Raw genomic sequence first — 21,985 nt, 5'->3', positions numbered from 1 at the left:
AAGAACCGCCCTTAAAGGTAGAAGTTCCTAAAACGCTCAGGATTGAGGTCATGTCACCTATGGTCATTTAGGTGAGATGTAAGTCTCCAGTATTAACGGGTTATATACAGAGTCTAGTGATCTCATGGTCCGATCTTATACAAACTCTTTGTATAGGAGACTCCCACACGCATGTCTCTACATGAATGGTCAGGACTACCATCTGTAGTAGTTTACAATACTTGTAAACCCCTACAAAGTGGGTCGTGTCTATAGTGTCACCAGGATCAGGTATCCCACCTTAATCCTTATACTACAAACCTATTTTGGTTATTATTTAAGACATGGGATCCACTTGTATATCTCATATACATGCTTAAATTTACATAAGATAACCATGGAGCTTTGTTTATTGGATATGAGTAAATGCCAAAATGAAATAATAGTTATTTTATTCATAAACAATGTGTATAACTACAAACAACGAGACTTTGGGAGAATTAAGACACCAATCCCAACATTCCTCTGTCTTAAATGGAGAGACTCCTTATCGTACTCTTTTCCCTACGAAATCTTTTTTCCTTGTTGCTCTGAAGATCTTTGGTTGTTTTTTTTTTGTTTGGGATATTCGTTCAAATCGTACCAAATTAGATCCAAAATCTTTTAAATGCATTTTCTTAAGCTATTCGCATCTTTAAAAGGGTTATCGTTGTTATTGTCCTACTCTGAACAGGTATCTCGTATTTTCTAATCTTATATTCTTCGAAGATATACCCTTTAGTCCATCACCATTGAGTCCGTGTTAGAGGGAAGATGATGATATTTTGGTCTATGAGATTACATCTTCTACATCATCCTCTCCTTCACTTTCCTCTGTGTTCTTCCTTCTAACCCTCTAGTTACTCGAGTCTACACCAAGCGTCCTCCACAGCCACCTTCAGACCCATGTCCTTCACCACTAGCTTCTTCGACATCTGATCCGGGACCGAGTGATGATCTTCCTATTGCCCTTCGAAAAGGTAGACGCACTTATACTTACACTAGTTCTTCGTTTGTTTCGTATAACTAGTTGTCTTCTCCCACTTATTCCTTTATTACATCTCTTGATTCGACATCTATCCCTAACTCAATCAATGAAGTTTTATCTCATACCGGGTGGCGTATTGCAATGATTGAGGAGATGACTGCTCTGGATGATAATGGTACTTAGGATCTCATTTCGAACCGACTGGAAAGAAGGCTATTGGGTGTAAATGAGTGTTCGCTATAAAGGATAATCCCGATGAAACAATGGCTCAGTTAAAAGCTCATCTTATTGCCAAAGGCTATGCCAAAATTTATTGGACTGATTATTCTGACATATTTTCTCCTGTCATTAAATTAACATCCATTCAACTATTTATATCGATGGTTGTTACTCACAATTGGCCTTTGCATTAATTTGACATTAAGAATGTTTTTCTTCATGGTGATCTTCAAGAGGAAATCTATATGGAACAATCATCTGGGTTTGTTGCTCAGGGGGAGAATGATAAGGTATGTCGACTTTGAAAATCTTTGTATGGACTGAAACAAAGTCCTCGTGCACGGTTTAGTAAGTTTAGTCAAACACTCAAATGTTTTGGTATGAAGAAAAGTATGTCTGATCATTCTGTATTCTATTGGCAATCTGACAATCGTATTACTTTGATTGTTGTATATGTTGATGATATCGTTATCACTAGAAATGATGTATAAGGTAAATCCTCTCTAAAGACTTTTCTCCATGGTCAATTTCGATTTGGGGCCATTGAAGTATTTTTTGAGTATTGAAGTAATAAGAAGAAAGAAAGGTATTTACCTATCCCAACGAAAATACGTACTTAATTTATTGTCTGAGATAGGTAAACTAGGAGTCAAACCATGTAATACTTCGATGATACCAAATTTGCAACTTGCTAAGGAAGGAGAATTGTTTAAAGATCATGAGAAATATAGAAGATTAGTTGGAAAGTTGAACTATTTAACAGTGACACGACCTAACATTGCTTATTCTATGAGTATTGTGAGTCAGTTTATGTCTTCTCCAACTGTGGATCATTGGGCTATAGTTGAACAAATTCTATGTTATCTAAAAGCTACACTTGGACATGGGATCTTATATAAAGATCATGGTCATTCAAGGGTTGAATGCTTTTCAGATGGTGATTGGGTTGGATCTCGAGAATATAGGAGATCAACCTCTGGATATTGTGTTTTTGTAGGAGGAAACTTGATGTCGTGGAAAAGCAAGAAACAGAATGTAGTTTTCTGTTCAAGTGTTGGGCCAGAATATAGAGCTATGGTACAATCTATGTGTGCACTAGAAGAATTTCGGGCTTTAATGTCGGTTGACAACCAACATTAAAGATAGTGTTATTAAAGCCCTTTAATGTCGGTTGTCTTTAATGTTGATTTTAAACCGACATTAAAGTACGTTAATAGCACTGTCTTTAATGTCGGTTGCAACCGACATTAAAGCCCTTTAATGAAATTTGCAACCGACATTAAAGCCCTTTAATGTCGGTTGCAACTGAAGCCCAAGAATCAAATGGAGCCCTTTAAACCGATATTGAAACCCAGAATCTGTCCATTTTATCAATTATTGTCCATTTTTTTAAATTTCGTTGTCGAATCCATTTTTTTGGTCAAAAAGTATAACATGACACATCATCATCGAACATTGTGGCTATGACATATTATTTATGTATGGATTACAAATCTATTACATTTAATCCGCAAATTCTGCTATAAAATTATAATTTAAAAGGCCGTACAATAAATCAACCCTTGAAAACAAAAATTATAAGTAATACAAACATTATGATTTTACAAACGTTATGAGTTTACTGTCCCTCTCCACTTGGTAAGTATGGATCCCTTCATAATTCTTCATGAACAGACTCCCCCAGCTTCAGCAGTGTCTGGTTATAGGCATCTTTGTCTGACCACTGTTGTTCAAAGGATCACAAACAAAAAAGGTTTAAGACAAAGGATTAAAAGTGAAAATGTGATCAGAATTCATATTCAACTAATCGTGTTTATTGGGAATGTGTATAAATGGTACATTCAAGGCAAAATTCTTTTGGTGAATGTGTTGGATCTAGAGTTCACCAAGAAAAAGCATAAAGAGGTTGCGATACCAAATCTTTACTCCTTTATTGCACCTGTAAAACAAGAAAACTCAATAGTTGAATAAATGAGAGAATCTTCTTTTTCAAGATCTTGAAGAAGAGAAGCTTGTTTACCTAGATATGAGATAGAAGACGATGGAAAATTTTCAGCAACATAACGATGCTACCACAACAAAACCAAAAATTTATCTTGAACCTGTTCAAAGAAACACACTCCAAAAATATTTCACAACCATTTGTTCTCAACAGAACTATCAGAAATTCCAAAAAATGAATATTCAAGAACACATATATCAATAAGCAAATTTAGCTCACAATGTACTTCAAATCTCAAAAGTTGTCACAAAAACTACCATAGTGCATGAATAGCCCACAAACTACTATAGTGAAACCCACAAACTCAAGTACCTTGAATCAAATCTAAACTACAAATAAATATTACCCATGAGTCATAAACGGGTGTTACATTCTAATCCAATATGTTTACATTCTAATCCAATCTAAACTACAAAGAGGCCAATGGCCTTAAGAGAAATAATTCATTGTAATATATTTACTCACCTCTTCATTACAAGCGTGGTTTTGGCGCTTCGGCAGAGACACGCAGATCCCGCGGAGACACAATTGATACTACAAACGAGTACTATTTTCTCTAGCCAACTACGCTAGTCCAACGCCCTCTAGACCTAATTGATACTACAAACGAGTACTATTTTCCTACAGTAGAATCAACTAACAGGCAAAACATCCAAAAACATGTCATATCACAAGCACATATTCTTAATGAAGAGACATTCAAGTAGAAAAGAAAATGGTCCTATCAACACTAAATATCCAATAGAATGAATATAAACTATTTTGTTGACAACATAATGGATAATCAAATTACCTTCTTTTGAAATCAATAGATTATGGAGGTGAGGGAGATGATATATTGGATAACCAAACTACCTTCTTTTGAATTCCAAGACCAACCTACAAGGAGAGTTTCAATATACATCATGTTATGGTAGAGGAAGAGATTGAGAGAACACAAATGTGAGGCAATTTCAATCAATATGAACTAAACCTAAACTCGTAGGAGTATAACTAAGGAAGCAGGAGTTTTCTTGAAACAGACACAATTCTCTTAAATTCTTATAATGTCAAATCATTCTCCCTCTCAACAAACAAACAAACAAAATAGAGGCTTATAATGTCAAGCATTTTGATTATTCTCATTCCCCTATAAAACTCTTCCAGTACATATATTCAAGAACCTATAAGAACAATAGATGAAATATGGAGTGCTTTCTTGGACATGAAGGAAAAATATATAGAAAAACTATTATTATAGAAAGGTCTGGAAAACAATATTTACATCCTCGGGTTTGGAAACAAAGTTGTTTTTAACTTTCAACCAATTTCAAGCGCATAAGATCTACCTAAACAAATCACAAATATAGTCACAAAGATAACTCTCCTAAACTTTTTTACCCTCAACAACACGGTAGAATCCTTAAAGTCTTTTTTAGCCTATTATACATATTCTATAAATAAAAGATCATAAAAGTGTAACAAAGTTGAAATTTTACTTTTCATTCTCTCAATATTCAAACAAGCTAAAAAGATAAACATGGAGACTTGGAAACAAAGTTGAAATATAAATAATATTAATATATTTACTCATTACGCCTCAAAATTCTTTAAGATATAGAAATGACTATCTCCATTAGCAGATACTTGAAGTCCAAAACTCGAAATGAAGAGCAAAACTATACCAGAAGGGAAAATATATATTAAGCCGCCATTTTACTCAATTAAAAAAAAAAAACCTATATAGTCAATACCAACAAGGGAAAAATAAAAGATAATTAAAAAGTAATATAATCCAAACTTGGTGTCCAAAGACATCAGTGTCACAAAAGTGTCAGATTATCTCGATGACATTAAAAATTAGGAGAATGGAAGGAAAATTACAGCTAGAGATCAGTTTTCCACCCAAGAAGAAATTTCACTCTCTTTGCATGGACTTTCAGCTCTTCCCCTCATCCAATAAATTAACCTTGAATCTAAATTAATTGGTGACTTTGATTTCAACTTTTTGACTGATTATGTGGTCTGTGAAACCACAGAGGAAAAAAAAAACAAGCCATCTTATTTAGTTGATTAAGTGTACAGTTTCAAAACATAGTGACTATTGAATACATTAAAATTATACCTGAAGTAACATGATTGAATATACACTAGAAGAATTTCAGGCTTTAATGTCGGTTTTAAATAGACACAATTCTCTTAAATCTTTATAATGCCAAAGCATTCTCCCTCTCAACAAACAAACATTCTAAATAGAGGCTTACAATGTCGAGCATTTTGATTATTCTCATTCCCTTACAGAACTCTTCCAATACATATATTTAATAACCTACAACAATAATAGAGGAAATATGGAGTGCTTTCTTGGACATAAAGAAAAATAAATAGAAAAACTATTATTATATTCAACTATTATTATAGAAAGGTCTAAAATAACAACCCATTTTTCATTAACTAACCTTGGATCCGCTCGAGTAGCCCTTGTACACTCCTCTGTCAACCCACAACATTTTGCAAATTTTAACTTCCATTTTTCCTATCAACACAACCACCATGGGTCACTCAGTTGATTTTTTAAGGTTAATGCTGGTAATGCCGTTATTGATTGTGTGATAATAGTTGCAAGCATTTCAATTTTCAATTATGTTATTCTTTACTTTTAAGGTTTTGAAACCACAGAATCGTTATCACAAAACCAATGGCCAACCATTATAATATAGCTATTTCAAAACCTTTACTTTCTAAAGAAAAGAAAGCTCTAAAACCGTGCGCTAAAAGTTTCGTTTCCTACTTCTTACCGTCGCTTTCTTTAAATAGATACTTCTATAGGTAAATGCAATGTTTGAAATCATTGCACTAACAAAGCCAGTCCAATTGAAAGAAAGTTCCGTTAGTGATGCCATCGACACACCTAATACATGTAGTATTGCATGTTTAGAAAAAGGCATACTGAGATAAGTTAACAAAATAAAGGTGCATGTTGATTGGGAAAATTGTGAGACAAATCAAGGGAAGATGGAGGAAAGATGTTACTGAATTACCTACAATAACAGGTGCTAGAGAAAGCCACAAACTGAAGGGAATTTGATGTCCCAAAACAAATTGAGAAGCAGCAGCGTTAAAGAATGGCTCCAGCACTGTGGAAGGAAATGTGAAAAGAAAATTAGGATTTCCAGTAAAAATCTTCCTCTTTAAGCAAACAAATCCAATCCAGGCATGAAGAATTTTTCTTCAGTTGCATCTATATCTCGGAGGGAAGACAGAAGTGGCAACATAAAACATATCAAGAAACCATTAAGGCACAAAGCTTTGCATCACATTCTCATTTTCTACGAGATAGATATGCAGCAATAAAATTGAACAAAGAAATCTAGCATACTGTCTCCCACATCTCATCTGTTTCCCTTAAGCAAAATAACCATGAATGTTCATCGAATGACGAAGAATGATATCAGTTGCAAAATGAATTGGATGTAGCAAACGACAAACGACGGTAGAACGAACAACCAACGACAATGGCGGCAGATCTGAAGACACGCGAACGACGACGAAACGAACAGCAGATCCGGCGGAGACATGTGAATGACGATAAAATAAGCAGCAGATCCGACAGAACGACCAACAAATCCACTTTGGAAGAGAGGAGTGAGAAAGAATAAGGTCTGAAGAGGGAAGTGTGAGAATGAGAGGAAAAAGAACATAAAGGGAGAGTGAAGAGGGAAATGAAAAAATGGGGGCAAAATAGAAAGTTAGAGGAAAAAGTGAAGCGAGTTTTTAATGTCGATTGAAAATCAACATTAAAGGTACCCCTACGATGTCGGTTTTAAACTGACATAGATCCACTTTTTAAGAAAAAAACAAAACTGATATTATACATTCGATTTCACTTTTTCCAACCGATATTAAAACCCAAAATTCTTGAAGTGGTGAAATAGTATGGATACATCAACTTTTGTCTGAGATAGACTTTAATGTTACTGTGCCAGCTAAACTATGGGGTGATCATCAAGTTGCTCTCCATATTGCATCCAACCCAGTATTTCATGAACGAACTAAACATATTGAAGTGGACTGTCATTTTATTCGCGAGAAAATACAAGAAGGGTTGATATCTACAGGATATATGAAGACTAAAGAACAATTGGGAGATATCCCTTATTAAAGCAGTAAATGGAGTAAGAATAAGCTATATGTGCAACAAGCTGGGCATGATTAACATATTTGCTCTAACTTGAGGGGGAGTGTTATGTGTTGGATAAGAGGGAAAGATGATGGGGTTATTGCACGCAATCATGCGTTGTACATACTTAAGCTATGCGTTTATGCCCATGCATTGGAGGTCATAAGTTGGAATGAAAATGCGTTAATCTAGTATGCAATGACCATGTGTTCCTATCACAAGTTTTCTTGCCTTCTCGCCAAGTATAACGAAAACGCAAGTTTCTCGGGTAATCCGAGGTCGAACACAGGGACTTGTCACTCAATAATGCTTGTGAAGCAATGTGTTTGAGGCGATGAATAAAAGTAAAAAGAAGTTTAATGGATTCACACTACTCCTACTCCTAATCAAACAGATTGAGCAATAGAAGACTTGCGATGAGAATTGGCAGATACACAACAACCGTCAACGCATAACAATGTTTATTATCTTAAATCGCTCAAGTAATCTCAGTTCGTCACACTAACGCATCGCACACCTCTCAGTGATTAACCACATGACTATATCTCTATAGTGCATGGTTGCATCGAGCATAAGATTATACCTATCTCTAGGAACAATGCATACTTTGCTTCAGTGCGTTTCATCTCTTACCTTCTCAGGCAGTTAGACGCGGCTAATTAATTTATAGAAAAGCATTGCAACAACCCATAGACAAGCGATGCTACAACCTTTCACCAAGCAAAGAGGATTAATTCACTATACTCACACAATGCACACCTCTCGGTGGGTTGCTATATGCGTCCTATCTCTAGGCTACACTATTAAGTATGCGATCGCCTTTGATAAATAAAGGATAAAGGTAAATGATGATAAAGATAAAGATGATGAAGAAGATGCCATTGAAGGAATCAAGATATGCATTGATTACAAAATGTCTTAATTTCTTAAGCTAAAATGTAATACAATACAGAGGTTAGAGGAGAAATGAAAGACTCTACGTCAAGGCTATTGATGGTGCCATGGATGAATGGTGGAGATGTCTCTCTCAAGCTCTATCTCCGACGAAAACTCCAATCGTCACTCGGTCTGGTTTGTGGAGATGAAGAATTCTCACTGAAAATCTCGCTCATGCTCTCATATGTGATCGCAAACATCTGCTTTAAGACAGAAATTCGGATGCTTTGAAATGAAGGTCCAATGGGCTATTTATAGAGTTTAAACACCGAAAACTATCATGATTGCGTTATGTCTCATTGTTGCCTTTGTCGCGGTATGGGCAATGTCACATCATCTTATCTTGTTGATACTCCCAAGGTATGCGTCCAAGCTTGATTCAACCGAAGTATCAACGCATTCTACCCATCTTGCGATCGCCCTTCTATTATGGTTGTCACTCCATGGCCGCAATCTCCAAGTGATCACCACATTCGCTTGATCACCGCAACTTCCATGCGATTGGCGCATTCGATCACCGCATGCATTCTCTATGCGATAGCTCAGTTTTCAGCGCATGCATTTGTCTTTGCGGTCGCCTGGCTTCAGCACATACGTTTGATTGCGATTGCTTATTTCCAACGCATGCGTTTGATTCCTACGATAGCTACAAAAATAGACATTTTGGCACGGGGTAACGCATAATATTGGGGTTAAGGAGGATTTAGGTGCTAATCGACACAAAACTCAATTTTTCGCAAATTCTAAGTATTATCACCGCATTTTTTACTTGTTAGCTCTCATAATTATAAATATAAAGACTTATAATAACTGGCATTTCTATCATTATCATTATGATATGTATTTATTTTGTAATTATAATTAGTTTTCCTTTATTGTAATTTTATATCTTCTAGATTAGGGTTTCTTAGTTGCTTATATATATTCAGCCTGATTAATTGAATAAGATTATTATTCTCTCTAAAACTATTGAGTACAAGGTGCAATTTAGGCTATAACTAATCACATGCATCCCATTTTTAAAATTTTGGTTTGTTTTTTTAAACCATTGGTAAATAGTAGATTACGAAGGAAGAAATTTGGAGGTGAAAATAGTGTACAATGGACTTAATTTTTAAAAAAAAAAGAAAACAAAAATCAAATAGTTAACGAAAGGAGCTAAACTAATTATAGATTCCATATATCCATCCCTAATATTTATTCAAAATTTATTTAGAGTGAGGCCCATTTATTAAAAGAGGAAGAAAAAAATAAAAAGAATACACGTGTGAGATATAAAAAATAATTGAGAAAGAAGAAAGAATAGAAGAGTTAGGTGAAGAATGAACATTAAAAAAAGAGAATATAAATAAAAGAGGAAGGAAAAAAAAATAAATCATCTTAGCTCCACGAAAGGTGAGTCACCGACACCACAAAAGTCAAAGCAAATGACAAAAAACCAACAAAAATAAACATTTCCCTTTGAGAAAAACAATGTCTTCTTAATGTCTTCTTACGTGGATTTAATTATTTTCCCTCTCAATTTTTTTAATTATTCTTTTTTTAATTTTAATTTTAATTTCATCTTTGGCATCTTACTTTGATTTGCTCTCTATCTCCATACATTATTCAAAGTATGGATTAAAAAATCGCTACTAAACATATCTTATCTATAGAAGAAAAAAATTTGAAAATCTTTTCATCTCACACATTTCAACTAATATATATATATATATTGTGACGGATAAATTTACTATTATTTTTTTTAGAGAAAAAATTTACTATTATCTATTAGTTTGATCAAACTTTTATTTTTTGAAATAAAAATTGTGTGATTTAATTTTAAAAGTTATAATCTTAACAATTTCTTTTTTTAATATGATTGAACTAATTTTCTATTTATCAAATATCTTGTAAATTTATATGGTTTACAAAAAATAAAAGGCATGTATTACACAATCATTTTCTTTAATATTGTGCTTTAAATTCTAGTATTCATGTTTACAAAATTATCTATATAAATATAAACAAAACAACTATGATAGGTTTTTGTTATATATTTTATGAAAATTTAATAGCAATGATTAAATAGTCTTTTTCTTTTTCTCAAGAGTTCAAGAATTAAAATCATTGCCAGCCTCTAGTAGTATAGTTAATTGATCAAGATATTCATTACTTTTTAAAGAAAATTGGATAAATATTTCAGTATCTTTTTCTAAATATATATTGTAGAATTTGAATTCTTATTGCATAGAGAATTCAGTTTACTAAATTTTAATTCAAAATATGATAAATGATAAAAATAACATTTTCTTTCCTAACCTTAAAATCTCCAGAGAAAGTCAAAAATTTGAAACTTAGACCAATAGAATTAGACATACATCTAATTTTTTGTTCAATACAGAATTAAGTTTTATGATAAGAAACTATATGACTAATGAAAGAGATAGACATCTCAAAATAAAATAAAAAAGAAAAGAAAAAAGCTAATGAATTGAATAAATAGTCCAAATGTTAATTAAACAAAGACTAATTCCCTTTAAAAGTTTAGATATATATGTTTTTGTTTGGTTTAATTTGGAAAATACCCAAGAAATTCATTAAGGATTATTCCTTTTACTTGTTTTGAAATTGATTTTGACTAAAGAGACGTGTATTGAAAATTGTGTTGCACTTTAAGGAACATCAACAACAATTATTTTGGTTTTGATTTTCTCAATTTTCTCAAGTTAAATATAAAAGCTTTAATTTATACATCCATAATTCATTTGTATTATTCTTTTTCAACTTTTTTTTATTTTCTAAAATTTAGGTCAAATTAAAAATAATGAATCTAGTAGTGATATTATTGTCTAACTTGTAACTATTAAATCATAATAGAATATCTACGAATATACACTAAAAATGTTTTAATTAAAATAAAATTATAATGGACTTGGACTTGAGACTTAGAAGTAATTTTTAAAAGAGCAAATTACTTTTTTTTCTTAAAAAACGAAGCACTTTTTAGAATCGTCTAACATAAATACAGTTCAATAGACATAAATATGTATACTTAATTATAAAGATGAGTGATTCAAATCTCCACTTTACATATGGTTGAATAAAAAGAAGTGTTATAGTTAAGACGCGATATATATTCAATATCTCTTAATGGTAAAATGTAAATTTTAAACCTCGATAGATTATGCCATCTTCGAGGAATTGCAAAGGTTGTTAGTTTCTTCTTTCTCAAGAATTGCAAAGGTAACGAAAGTTAAAACATGGGCCGCTGGTTGATAATACTGGACTCGCCTAGGCCCATTTAGGCCCAGATATAAAACATACAAGAGCCCATCATCATATTTAATGGGCCTTCTAACATTTCCGTCCGAGAGAGAGAATCAATTCTGTGGGCTTCTTATTCAAAATTTTGTGTAAGTTTAAATTAAACATGGAAAAACTGAATGAGAGAGGAGCCAAATAGAGTCGAATAAACCATCCTCTAGCAAATAATTTCAAAAGTTACAATTTTTTAAAAAATATATATAAAATTTGATCAAGTGAGCTTAAAATTATGGTCTTTCAAAGTCTAAGTTTGGATTCTTTAGGTTTTGGGGCATCAAAAGTCAACGTACTTTAAAATTTTACTAACAAATTTACATTGATGGGGATATGAGAGAGAGATTTCATGGGCATTGATGTTTTTTTTTTTTTTTTTTGAAGATCATTGATGTTTTTTTAAGCTTAGAGTCAACCCATAATTTCACTTTCCAAAAAGAGAGAAAAAAAACCCTAAGTTATTCGTGTTTGTCTCTTTTAAAAAACTAAGTCACTTTGGGGTGTTTTGTCCAAAGAATTAGAGGAGTAGAGTTATTAACTTCACTTCTTATTTGACTCGAAGAGTGTATGGACCCACGACTAAAGAATAAAAATTGTATATCTTATTAACTCAATACATTGTAGATCTGAAGAGTCCACAACTCGTTATTAACTTCTTAAATTGTTTTCCAACAAAAGCAAATTAAGAAAATTTCTCACATGGAAACAGTCTAAACTACAATTCAAGGAAATATTAACATATCGTAACTGACATAAAGCATATATCTATTGAGTTTTAACAAAATATTAGAAATACAGCTGTTTTATGTTAAAAAAGTTCACGGAAATGAACTCTAAATAATATAAAATGAGCTTATATCTTTGGTTTCAAATCGTATACTTTAAGTTTGAGTGTGTTAACTTTAGTTAAATTCCCTTTTGTAATATCTATTTAAGAGTGAAAAAAAAAGTGTGAGCAATACACAACCTTAAGACGGGGGAATCAAAATTTTAATTAAACCTTCGTGGGATAGCCTAAGTATTTGGTTGGTTGGACTAAGGGATAAAATATAGATATTTTCAAACCCCAAAAAAAGAAAAAAGAAAAAAAAAAGATATTTTTAAAATTATGTAAAAACGGACGTAAAAAGAGGGAAATCTGTCCTAAAACAATGGCCACACTTTTATTCGGGACTGTATCCCCAAAATCCGGAGTTCTTCCAATCCGGTGCGGCGGCGAAGAAGAACCAAAATCCAGCAACAACAATGGGTACTCGTTGGGAGTCCGGCCGCCGAGGCCGCGGCGGATCATACTGGTCCGGCACGGGGAGAGCGAAGGGAACGTAGATGAGAGCGCCTACACAAGAATCGCAGATCCGAGAATCGGGCTGACGGAGAAAGGAATGAAGGAGGCGGAGGAATGTGGGAAGAACATCAGGAAGATGATCGACGGCGATGGAGTTGAAGACTGGAGCGTTTATTTCTATGTTTCTCCTTACAAAAGAACTCGCCAGACTCTTCAGCATTTGGCCACTTCCTTCCACCGTCGGCGAATCGCCGGCATGAGAGAAGAGCCCAGATTGCGAGAACAAGATTTTGGTACCCCTCTCTCTCTCTTTCCCTCCTTTCAACTAAAATTACGGAATGAACCCTGTTTTGATTTCGTAATTTCATACTGAAAATTAGGTCGGATTTCATTTGGATCATTGTCATTGGTGTAATAATAAAATTTTTGGTCTAATGGTGAGAAGATATTTAACTTCCCACATTTGTTTCAGAATTACACTCCTTTGGAAAATTGTAATATTGTAATATTGTTTAAATGGTAATCAAAATACTTTACGAAAATTGAGACTTGAAACGTGTTTGTTATCGCTCTTAATTTTCATCCTCAATTCTAATAGATTTGTACTCATAGTTTTGATTGAAAAAATAGAGGTACTTTTATAATTTAGAAATTATTAAATTATTGTAATAAATTTGTCTAGTGTTGTATAATAAGTCCTTGGTTTTTTTTTCTTTTTATATGGTAGGTTTGTATACTTCTTCAATTTTTTATTTAATGTATATACAACTTTTTGAGACATCTTTAAAGTTCATGAATTTATTAAATATATAATTGAAAGTTTAAATAATTGTTAACACTTTTAAAATAATATTGAAAGTTCATGAAGTTTGTGTATGGAACTTTTAATTAAACCTAAAGTTTATAAGATATTCTTAATATTAATGAGTACTAACTTATATCAGTACATCCACTTGATCTCGATTGCAAAGGATAAATTAAATTAAAAGGAAAAAACAATCGATTTTCTCTTAATATCATCCAAAAATAATTAAATAAAAATGTAAAAATTCTCTAAAATCTCATTAATATATATATATATATATATATAAGTCTTGCATAAAAATGCCTCTGACCAATGCATAAAAACCAAGGGTAATTACATTTAATAGTATTTTTGGAATAATAATTAAGTGTATAACAATAATTTTTAAAAAATTATAAATATAGCAAAATCTATCCATGATAGACTCTATCAATGATACACTGAAAGATCCCTACTAGCGATGTGGTCTATCACACCTGATGTCTTCGAAAACAAAATCTAAAATTTGTCATTTCTGTAAATTTTTTTTGCATTGTATTATAATAACAAATACTTTGAGTCTAATTATTATATTTGCAACTGTCCCTAAAATCAACCTTGTCAAAACTTTAACCTAAAATAGTTCTAATGTCACTAATCAAGTCGTATGAATTTCATAGCATACATGTTTTAATTTACAAGGTATATAAAATATTAACTGAGCAAGGTTTTGTTTTTGTTTGTGTTATATTTTACCTTGGCAAATATATAAAAGGAAATTTTCAAGATAGAGAGAAAATGAGAGTTGAGAAAGCTGTAAGAATGCTATATGGTAGATTTTTCTACCGCTTTCCAAATGGAGAATCTGCAGCAGATGTTTATGATAGAATTACAGGTACAAATATAACCTATTTGTTTCTTCTTTTGAAAGATTTTCTGTTTTATGTACTGAAAAAAAAAACACACAAACAGGATTTAGAGAAACATTGAAATCAGACATTGATGTTGGAAGATTTCAACCACCAGGCCAAAGAAATCCCAACATGAACTTGGTCCTTGTCTCCCATGGCCTCACTCTCAGAGTCTTTCTCATGAGATGGTACAAATGGACTGTTGATCAATATGAAGGACTCAACAATTTGGGCAATGGCAAAATGCTTGTCATGGAGAAAGGCTTTGGTGGAAGGTAATTAACCGGTTTCAGAATGACGTGATTCAGACGCCTTCGTGTTTTTTACCGATCGACGATGGCTCACAATTACAATTGGAACTGTTTCTTTGTAGGTACACTTTGCTGTTACACCACACAGAGAAAGAGTTGAGAAAATTTGGACTTACAGATGAGATGTTGATTGACCAAGAATGGTAAGCTCCTTTTTCTTTTTTTCTTGTTTCCTTTTTCTTTTCTTTTCTTTTTATTTTATTTTATAGCTCTGACATTGGTTTTGAGTTTAATGTGGTTGTGTTTTCAGGCAAAAGCATGCAAAAATAGGAGAGTTGAACTATGATTGTGCAATGATGAATTCCTTCTTCACACATTTTGATGATCAGTGTACTGTTACCTAAGACAAAAAAACTGTTTCTAAATCAGCTTTGTACAGTTTGAGTTAACATATATGGTAATAAAAGTAAAACAGGTGTTTTAGTAGTTGGGTTTTCATTTTTGTCTATAATTTTAACTTCTCAACTACTTACTAGTTTGTCCATTTTCTAAATTGTGGTATCATATCCCCACCAAATACACCAAATCACAAAGGAATGAATCCTATAATAACACCATACTCCAAAGAACATTCTTTCAAAATAAGAAAAGAGAAGCACCCAACTCCATAATCCTCCCCTCGAACAAATCAGCATCATATTCCATGTCAATCACGAGATGAAAAACGAAAGACAATAGAGAGGTTGTCATTTCATTCACAAAGAAGTTCAATTAGAAGCCAAGAAATCCATCTCACACTAATAATAAAAGAGAATTGAAGCTTCAAAGAGGAGTTATAAGCAACTCTTTCTCTTTCTCTTTCTCTCTCTCTTAAAGCAGGAAAACCTGCATATAATCTATACCTTACTTGTCTGTGATAAGATGTAAATATGCTCCAAATATAATATTATTAAATGAAAATACTTTTAAGGAAGCAAACTTTTTGGCAGAATGGAAAAGGAACAATCAGCACAATGTTCTTTCACCAAACATGCTGCAAAGAACATCATATTCCAAACTAAAAGTCAAAAAAGAAATCTAAACGAAGCCAAAGCATATACAATGTTAGATTCTCAAACCAAACCAGATTTCAACTTCCAACTATCCATCCACTCCAACCACTGTTAAGTTCCATTGCGAGCAGTTTTTGGAAATGGGATACCTTACAATTCAACTCATAAACATCACACTTGTTTCTCTCCCTTTTTCTTCTTGCAATATATCAAATGGTGAAGCAGAGGACAAGCATGGATTGGTCGATCAAATCTCCGCTCGTCGGATTTAATAATACCAGTTTTGCTATTATCCTCTGTACACTCATCTTGGACACTGCCCGATATCGCTGATAACATCTGTCTCGTTTCGTTTCGTGTGGCTGCAAGAGTAAAAGCTTTAAGTGAGATAATGTTTCACGATGGAAAATCAACGGACCTATAGAGTCAACAACCTAAGGAAAACAGTTGATCAATAACGGGATTAGATCTCTCCAACTAAGGCAGTTTTTAAAACATTTGATCGGTAAACTAATCCTTTTTTTCCCTCAATAGGTATCTAGATCCATGATTATTGCCTAATTAAAGAGAAAAATGAGATGGAGTCAACTCAAGGACCCTTGCAAAGTCAAACCAATAATAAAACAGAACTGAACAATCATCATACATTGGACTTGATCATCAATACAGATAAACAAGAGCTTTCCAACAGTAACTCAATGACTTTTCAGGTATGACTTGTGATACTCCATAGATAAAACTCACAGATGCCATAGATTCAGAAACATGAGATGTCAAAGTGAAATGAATGTCAAGCTCATTTCAAAGGGAAAGAAGGTAACAGATAAGAGGAATTACAATATCTAGCATCTATTATCTTCTTCCAACCTAACCTCAAGTACATTGAGTCCTGCATAAGATGTTCCTGGTTTAGGAAGGAAGAAGATCCTAACCAACCAAACCAAGGAATGAGGCATCAAGCGATCAGAGAAAGAACAAACCCATTAGTTATTATGAACTAAAATTTCTGTACTTTGACACTAGAGCACTTCACGAATTCTCTGTTGATGGGGTGGCAATTCGAATCATTCGAGGTCGTTCCTGTTCACCACTGCGTCTCCAGAAAGCCCTTCTCCACCAGACTTCAAACCCTCGTTGTATATTAGGGCAATCTTCACCTGAATTCATGAATCTATTGAACCAAGCTAGCAATATGTCTTGTTGCCAAGCTAATGGTAGAGTGAGAATTGTATTGCTAAGGCCATCCTCGATCAAATGACGATCAAGCCCTCTCGACGCTCTCCTCATCCAACCAAAATCATCATAAAACGGTACCAACCAGGTCTGCAAAAGCTGATATCTCACATCTTTAGGAGCCAGAAGTTGGCCTTTTCCGATCCCAACGAACAACCGAGCAGTAACTCGGCTGATCTCAAATCTGTGAACAGCAGGCACCTTAGAGTGTGCAGCTGACAATTCAGATTGAGATGCCCAGGTTTTTAAAAAATCTTCAGCTATCTGTCTATCAATCAGGATATCTAAAATCCAATGCAAATTATCGGCCTGCTTAGCAATCTCCCCGACACCCTGAAAGTCTGACCCTACCGCTCGCGTAAATTGATGGCGAAGCAACTGCAGACAACCATCACAAGCTGAGTACAAGGATTCTTTTCGAAGGTCATTTTGCGACGAACTCTCACGAAGCATCTTCGAAACTAATCCTTTCATCTCCCGCCTTGCCTTCTCGTCTTTTCCTTCAAGAACTACATGTAGAAGCTTGAGCAGCACTTCTTCATTGTCATTGCCATCTTCATGTCCATTAGTAACTTCAACTGAGACCCTCTTCAGAACTTCCCCTGCTGCAACACCTTCAAGGTGCAGCTCAGATAAGAGTGAAGCCACCTTCTCTTCTTCATCCTCGGCCCATGGGGCGGCTTCCAAGTACTCCAAACATGATAAAACACCTGCATCAAATCCGATTGCAGCCGAAACCTAAAATGCCAATGCCACCACCATAGCAATTATCATACATTGCAAATTTGTTTTTTGGGGGAGGGAAGAGAGACAAACCAAAGATTCAGCAATGAAACAGCAAAAGCACATTGAAGTAATTTTCAACAGTTCTTAAAGAGACTCATACCTTCAGAATTCCAAGAACTCTCGGAACATCTTCCTTCATCAGCCTCTTCCTCAGATCTCTACAATACATCAATTTCAAGGTTTCAATGTACACTTCAACATCATCACAATCAGCAATCTCCACAATGTATGGAGACGGAGACCGCTGTTGTTTTGCCCATCGTTCCGAGAGCTTCAATGCGAAAAACCGACTGTGAGCGACAAGAATTTGCCGGTGAACACTCATGGAAACACTGATCCCATCTCTAGAGCTCAATGTGAGTTTAATATCACTGCTAGAGGCGTCATTGAACTGATTTCCAGGGCTCCGAGATCCCAAAATCTCAGAAATCCTCTGCATCGTCAGAGCCTGCTTGTCCTGAACAGGAATTTGGTTCTTATGAACCGAAACAGAGGCAATCTGAGGAGGGATCTGAGAAGTTCTAGGGTGAATATCAGGCTCACTAGCCATCATTTCGAAAAGGGTCGGACTCGATCGGGTTTTATCAGTAGACGGCGGCGGCGACATTGGGTTCAAAAGCCCGGCGGTAAGAGCAGAGTTGAACTTCGAGAACCCGGAAGGGAAAGAGTCATGACTGGATCCAGAATGACCGTTAAACGCCGCAGCGGAAGAAGACGTGGTGAAGTCCATAACAGGAGAATGCGTGCCCGGAGAAAACCGTATCCTGAAAGCAGACGGCGAATCAGACGGCGATATTACCGAATCCGATGCTCGATTCCCGTTATTGGATGTCGGAGAAGTAACCCTCCGGTTAGATTCCGACTGGCGTGGAGGCGGCGGAGGAGGAGGAGGAGGAGGAAGAGGAAGAGCAGAAGGGCTTACAGAGGGTTTTGAAGCAGGACAACACCAGGAATTCTCAGAAGAAACAATCACCACAGGGCGATCAAGCTTTCGATTAGAAAATCCCTGAAACCCAGATGAGGAATTGGAAGAAGAAGAGGAAAACGAATCAGATTTGGCGGAAACAGTGATATCCCGACACTTTCGGCGCTTAAGCTTAGTGGGTTGATTAGGAACTGAAGAAGAAGAAGAAATGGAATTAGTAGAAGCGTTGTTGGTGGTAGTTGTGGTTGTAGATGCGGGCACAGCCATTGATAAGTAGTACCCAATGGTTAATGTTAAAAATTGTCCTTTAGCTCACACACCATAAGGCTTCAGCGAATTAATCAAAGAAAGGAAAATGGGTTAATGGGGTTTTGGTTTTGACGATTAAACAGAGAGCAAATAGGAATTAAAAATGGCGGTGGAAACGAGACGGATAAGAAAAAGACAGGAGAACACAGCAAAGAAGGAAGGTAAGAGAGGAAGGGCAATAAATACAAGACAAGACTAGAGAAGCCTATATAGGAAATTAAGACTTAAAGAATAAGAAGAAGAAGAGAAAGAAAAGCTCATTCTCCATTATAATGGCAGAGAGTCCCCACAAGCTTCTTCAATGACTTTGTTAAAGGGGGGATTTGATAATGTTGCCTTGGTTTGTTCGTGTAATGATTGAGGGAATTGAATCCAATGTTGTTGTTTGAATTTAATTTATGGGATTCAAACGTAGAATCAAATTAATTTTGATGGGGAGTTTGTTGTGTTCTATGTTTTTAGGTGAAGGGAGGATTTAACAATTAATCATAAAAACTTGTCAATTCTTCTTTGGTCAAGTGGTGTCATGTTATCCATTTAATATGATTATTAATGTAAAGTTTTTTCTTTGAGGTGGAGGTTCAAGTTTTCTTATAGATACTAAACATTCTAAGGTTTCTAGAAAACTTGAAATTATAAATGAAGAGAAAAAAATGGAGAAAAGAAAAGAAAGACACAAAGAAGGATGGATGGATTAGTGATATGATTGTTTTAAATCTTATCTTTTAAGGATGTGTTTAATTCATGATAAGTTTTTTTTTTTTCCTTCTATTTTTCCCTAAGAGAATAATGTTTCTTTAAATTATAAAATAAAAATTTTGGCTGAATCTTTTATCCATTTTGTTTAAATTAGCGGGTGGAAAGTAGATTTGTTTTTTTTTTCCCTCTCTATTTTCCTTTTCTATAAAACAAGGAGCAATGATAGAGAATTCAATTCTTTTTTTTTTTAATTAAAAGAAATGATGTATAAACCTCAAAGCATGCCTCACATCTTCCATAGAAGAAGACCCGCTCAACTCAACAAACCCTCCAACCTAAGGAAGGTCATGATCAACTGAGTTCATATTATCTAGAAGGTCAAAGTGAGCTTAGTTTAATGATAATTGACATGACCTTTTTTTTTAGAGGTCGAAGGTTTGATCCTTCATCCATGCAGTTGTTGTACTAAAAAAAATATTAAACTAATTTCAAACAAGTCAACAACCTCACAATTCAATACCACATTTAAAGCATCCGACTCCACCATGATCATGCCAGCCGAATTCTCAGCTAGCGAGGAGTAGTGAAGAATTCTTTCGATAATAGCTTAAGCTTCAAGAACCTTTATTAGTTGATAAGAAGAAATTTGTTTATATCCGGAGTCCAGAGGATACCCAACCACTCAACCAAACCCTTTTGAATTGACAGATTCCCTCCAAGAGGCATCAACATTCAACTTCTATGGGATGAAAAGATAGCAACTTGAAAGTCAATTTTGATTTCATCTAAAGTCTTTATTAAAAGATCTCAAGAATAGTATCCAATTTGAAAGTCAATTTTCATAGAAACTAGCTGAATTCATCATTTCCATCACGAAAAGAGTCATAAAATCTTAGATAGAAAAGAAAAATGAGGAAGAGATGACTTTCCAAGGTTTTATTAAAAGATCTCGAGAATAGTATCCAAATTGCATTTTTTGTTTGAGAACTATATTTCTTTATATATATATATATATATCTATGAGTGTCCGAGCCAACTTACATGCACCTAAATATTTGGGTGTCAAGACAATTCGGCAGGATATAAAATCCTAGGTAAGTGGTCACCATAGATTTAATCCATAATCTCTTAGCCCTTTATCAAAGTCATGCCCCTTATTTAACACTAGGCCATTACATGATGGTTATTTTTTGGAACTATACTTGTTTTCTCACTTACTTTTTTGGCCATGTTCCTCATCTTTCTTGACGTAACATTTAAGTTCTTGGTCAAAGTCCAAAAAAAAAAAATCTAAGACAACATTTCTTAGGTTTTTAGAACTTAGCATGGATTTTGAAAGTACTATTTTCTTTAGTATGATTTTGAAAGTGTTGTTAATGGTAGATAAGAAATCAAAGAAATTCATAATTGAAAATACTGTTTTATAAGTTTAATTTTTAAAATCTAAAAACCAAAATTCAAATTGTAATCATACAGGATACCATAAAATAAATATTTAAAATTTTAAGTAGAAAATTAGGGTTTAAAGCGGTCTAATTTTTAGTACAAGATTATTAATTATATCAATTAACTATTTGAAAATAACTTATACATTTTAGAGCAATGATATAGATGATTGTTTTACTTGCCTTTTTTTTTTTTTAACCTTTTTCATATTTCACCAATAATTCAAATATTTGTTTGTTTAAGATTGTATATAAGATATTATTGATATATAAGTTCTTTGTAGGATCGAAAATAATATTTGCTAGCAAAAAAAAATGACATAATGCAACTGCATGGTACTCATATTATCAATTTCAAATCAGAGGTTCATTTACGAAATACCTTTCGACAATTTACTATAATGATGAATTTAATGTGTAAATTAAGTTCAAGATTTACATTTAATTTGTTGGTTAATATCAAAACATTAAGAAGAAGAAGATTGAAATATTAAAACAGATTGATTTTTCATTTACAATTTAACATATAGAACACAACAAGAAGAAGACGATCTCCTGACACTGAAACAATCGTCGGGATATATAATATCTTCAGACACCATAGAACAATCGTCGAGAGTTATGGTGCAATATGACCTAACTCCCGATGGGTTAATTAACCCATTGAGAGTTATGCATAACTC

At 34.0% G+C, this 21,985-nt stretch overlaps 2 protein-coding genes across 5 annotated transcripts; one reads left to right on the top strand and one right to left on the bottom strand.

The window, feature by feature from the left end:
- Nucleotides 1-12,773: 12,773 nt before the first annotated feature.
- LOC120067064 (phosphoglycerate mutase-like protein AT74) lies at nt 12,774-15,257 on the top strand. The gene is made up of 5 exons (XM_039018446.1): nt 12,774-13,200; nt 14,467-14,586; nt 14,664-14,877; nt 14,976-15,056; nt 15,164-15,257. Exons 1-5 carry the CDS (start codon nt 12,774-12,776, stop codon nt 15,255-15,257), a joined length of 936 nt encoding a protein of 311 aa, XP_038874374.1.
- Nucleotides 15,258-15,783: 526 nt separating this feature from the next.
- On the bottom strand, nt 15,784-19,584 carry LOC120067063 (BTB/POZ domain-containing protein At1g63850). 4 transcript variants are annotated; one of them, XR_005478919.1, is made up of 3 exons: nt 18,025-19,582; nt 16,743-17,876; nt 15,784-16,267 (listed from the first exon to the last, which is right to left on the bottom strand). XR_005478919.1 is itself a non-coding variant. In XM_039018445.1 (3 exons), exons 1-2 carry the CDS (start codon nt 19,114-19,116, stop codon nt 16,935-16,937), a joined length of 2,034 nt encoding a protein of 677 aa, XP_038874373.1. In that variant the 5' UTR covers nt 19,117-19,584; the 3' UTR covers nt 15,784-16,267; nt 16,918-16,934. The 4 variants fall into 4 exon arrangements, 2 of the variants coding, with proteins under 2 accessions (XP_038874373.1, XP_038874372.1); XR_005478920.1 differs by having other exon boundaries at nt 16,778-17,876; XM_039018445.1 differs by having other exon boundaries at nt 16,918-17,876; nt 18,025-19,584.
- Nucleotides 19,585-21,985: the final 2,401 nt, after the last annotated feature.

This window comes from Benincasa hispida, chromosome 12 (genome assembly GCF_009727055.1).
Source record: "Benincasa hispida cultivar B227 chromosome 12, ASM972705v1, whole genome shotgun sequence".
Classification (NCBI taxonomy): Eukaryota; Viridiplantae; Streptophyta; class Magnoliopsida; order Cucurbitales; family Cucurbitaceae; genus Benincasa; species Benincasa hispida.
This window is presented reverse-complemented; position numbering and strand designations above follow the sequence as displayed.

Excerpts from the sequence above, each read along its gene's own strand:
- LOC120067064 (XM_039018446.1), top strand. The coding sequence starts at position 12,774 with ATGGCCACACTTTTATTCGGGACTGTATCCCCAAAATCCGGAGTTCTT. Across the intron at positions 14,878-14,975 it reads GAGAAAGGCTTTGGTGGAAG|GTACACTTTGCTGTTACACC; the intron begins GTAATTAACCGG and ends GTTTCTTTGTAG. Across the intron at positions 15,057-15,163 it reads ATGTTGATTGACCAAGAATG|GCAAAAGCATGCAAAAATAG; the intron begins GTAAGCTCCTTT and ends TTGTGTTTTCAG.
- LOC120067063 (XM_039018445.1), bottom strand. The coding sequence starts at position 19,116 with ATGGCTGTGCCCGCATCTACAACCACAACTACCACCAACAACGCTTCT. Across the intron at positions 17,877-18,024 it reads GAGTTCTTGGAATTCTGAAG|GTTTCGGCTGCAATCGGATT; the intron begins GTATGAGTCTCT and ends TTGGCATTTTAG.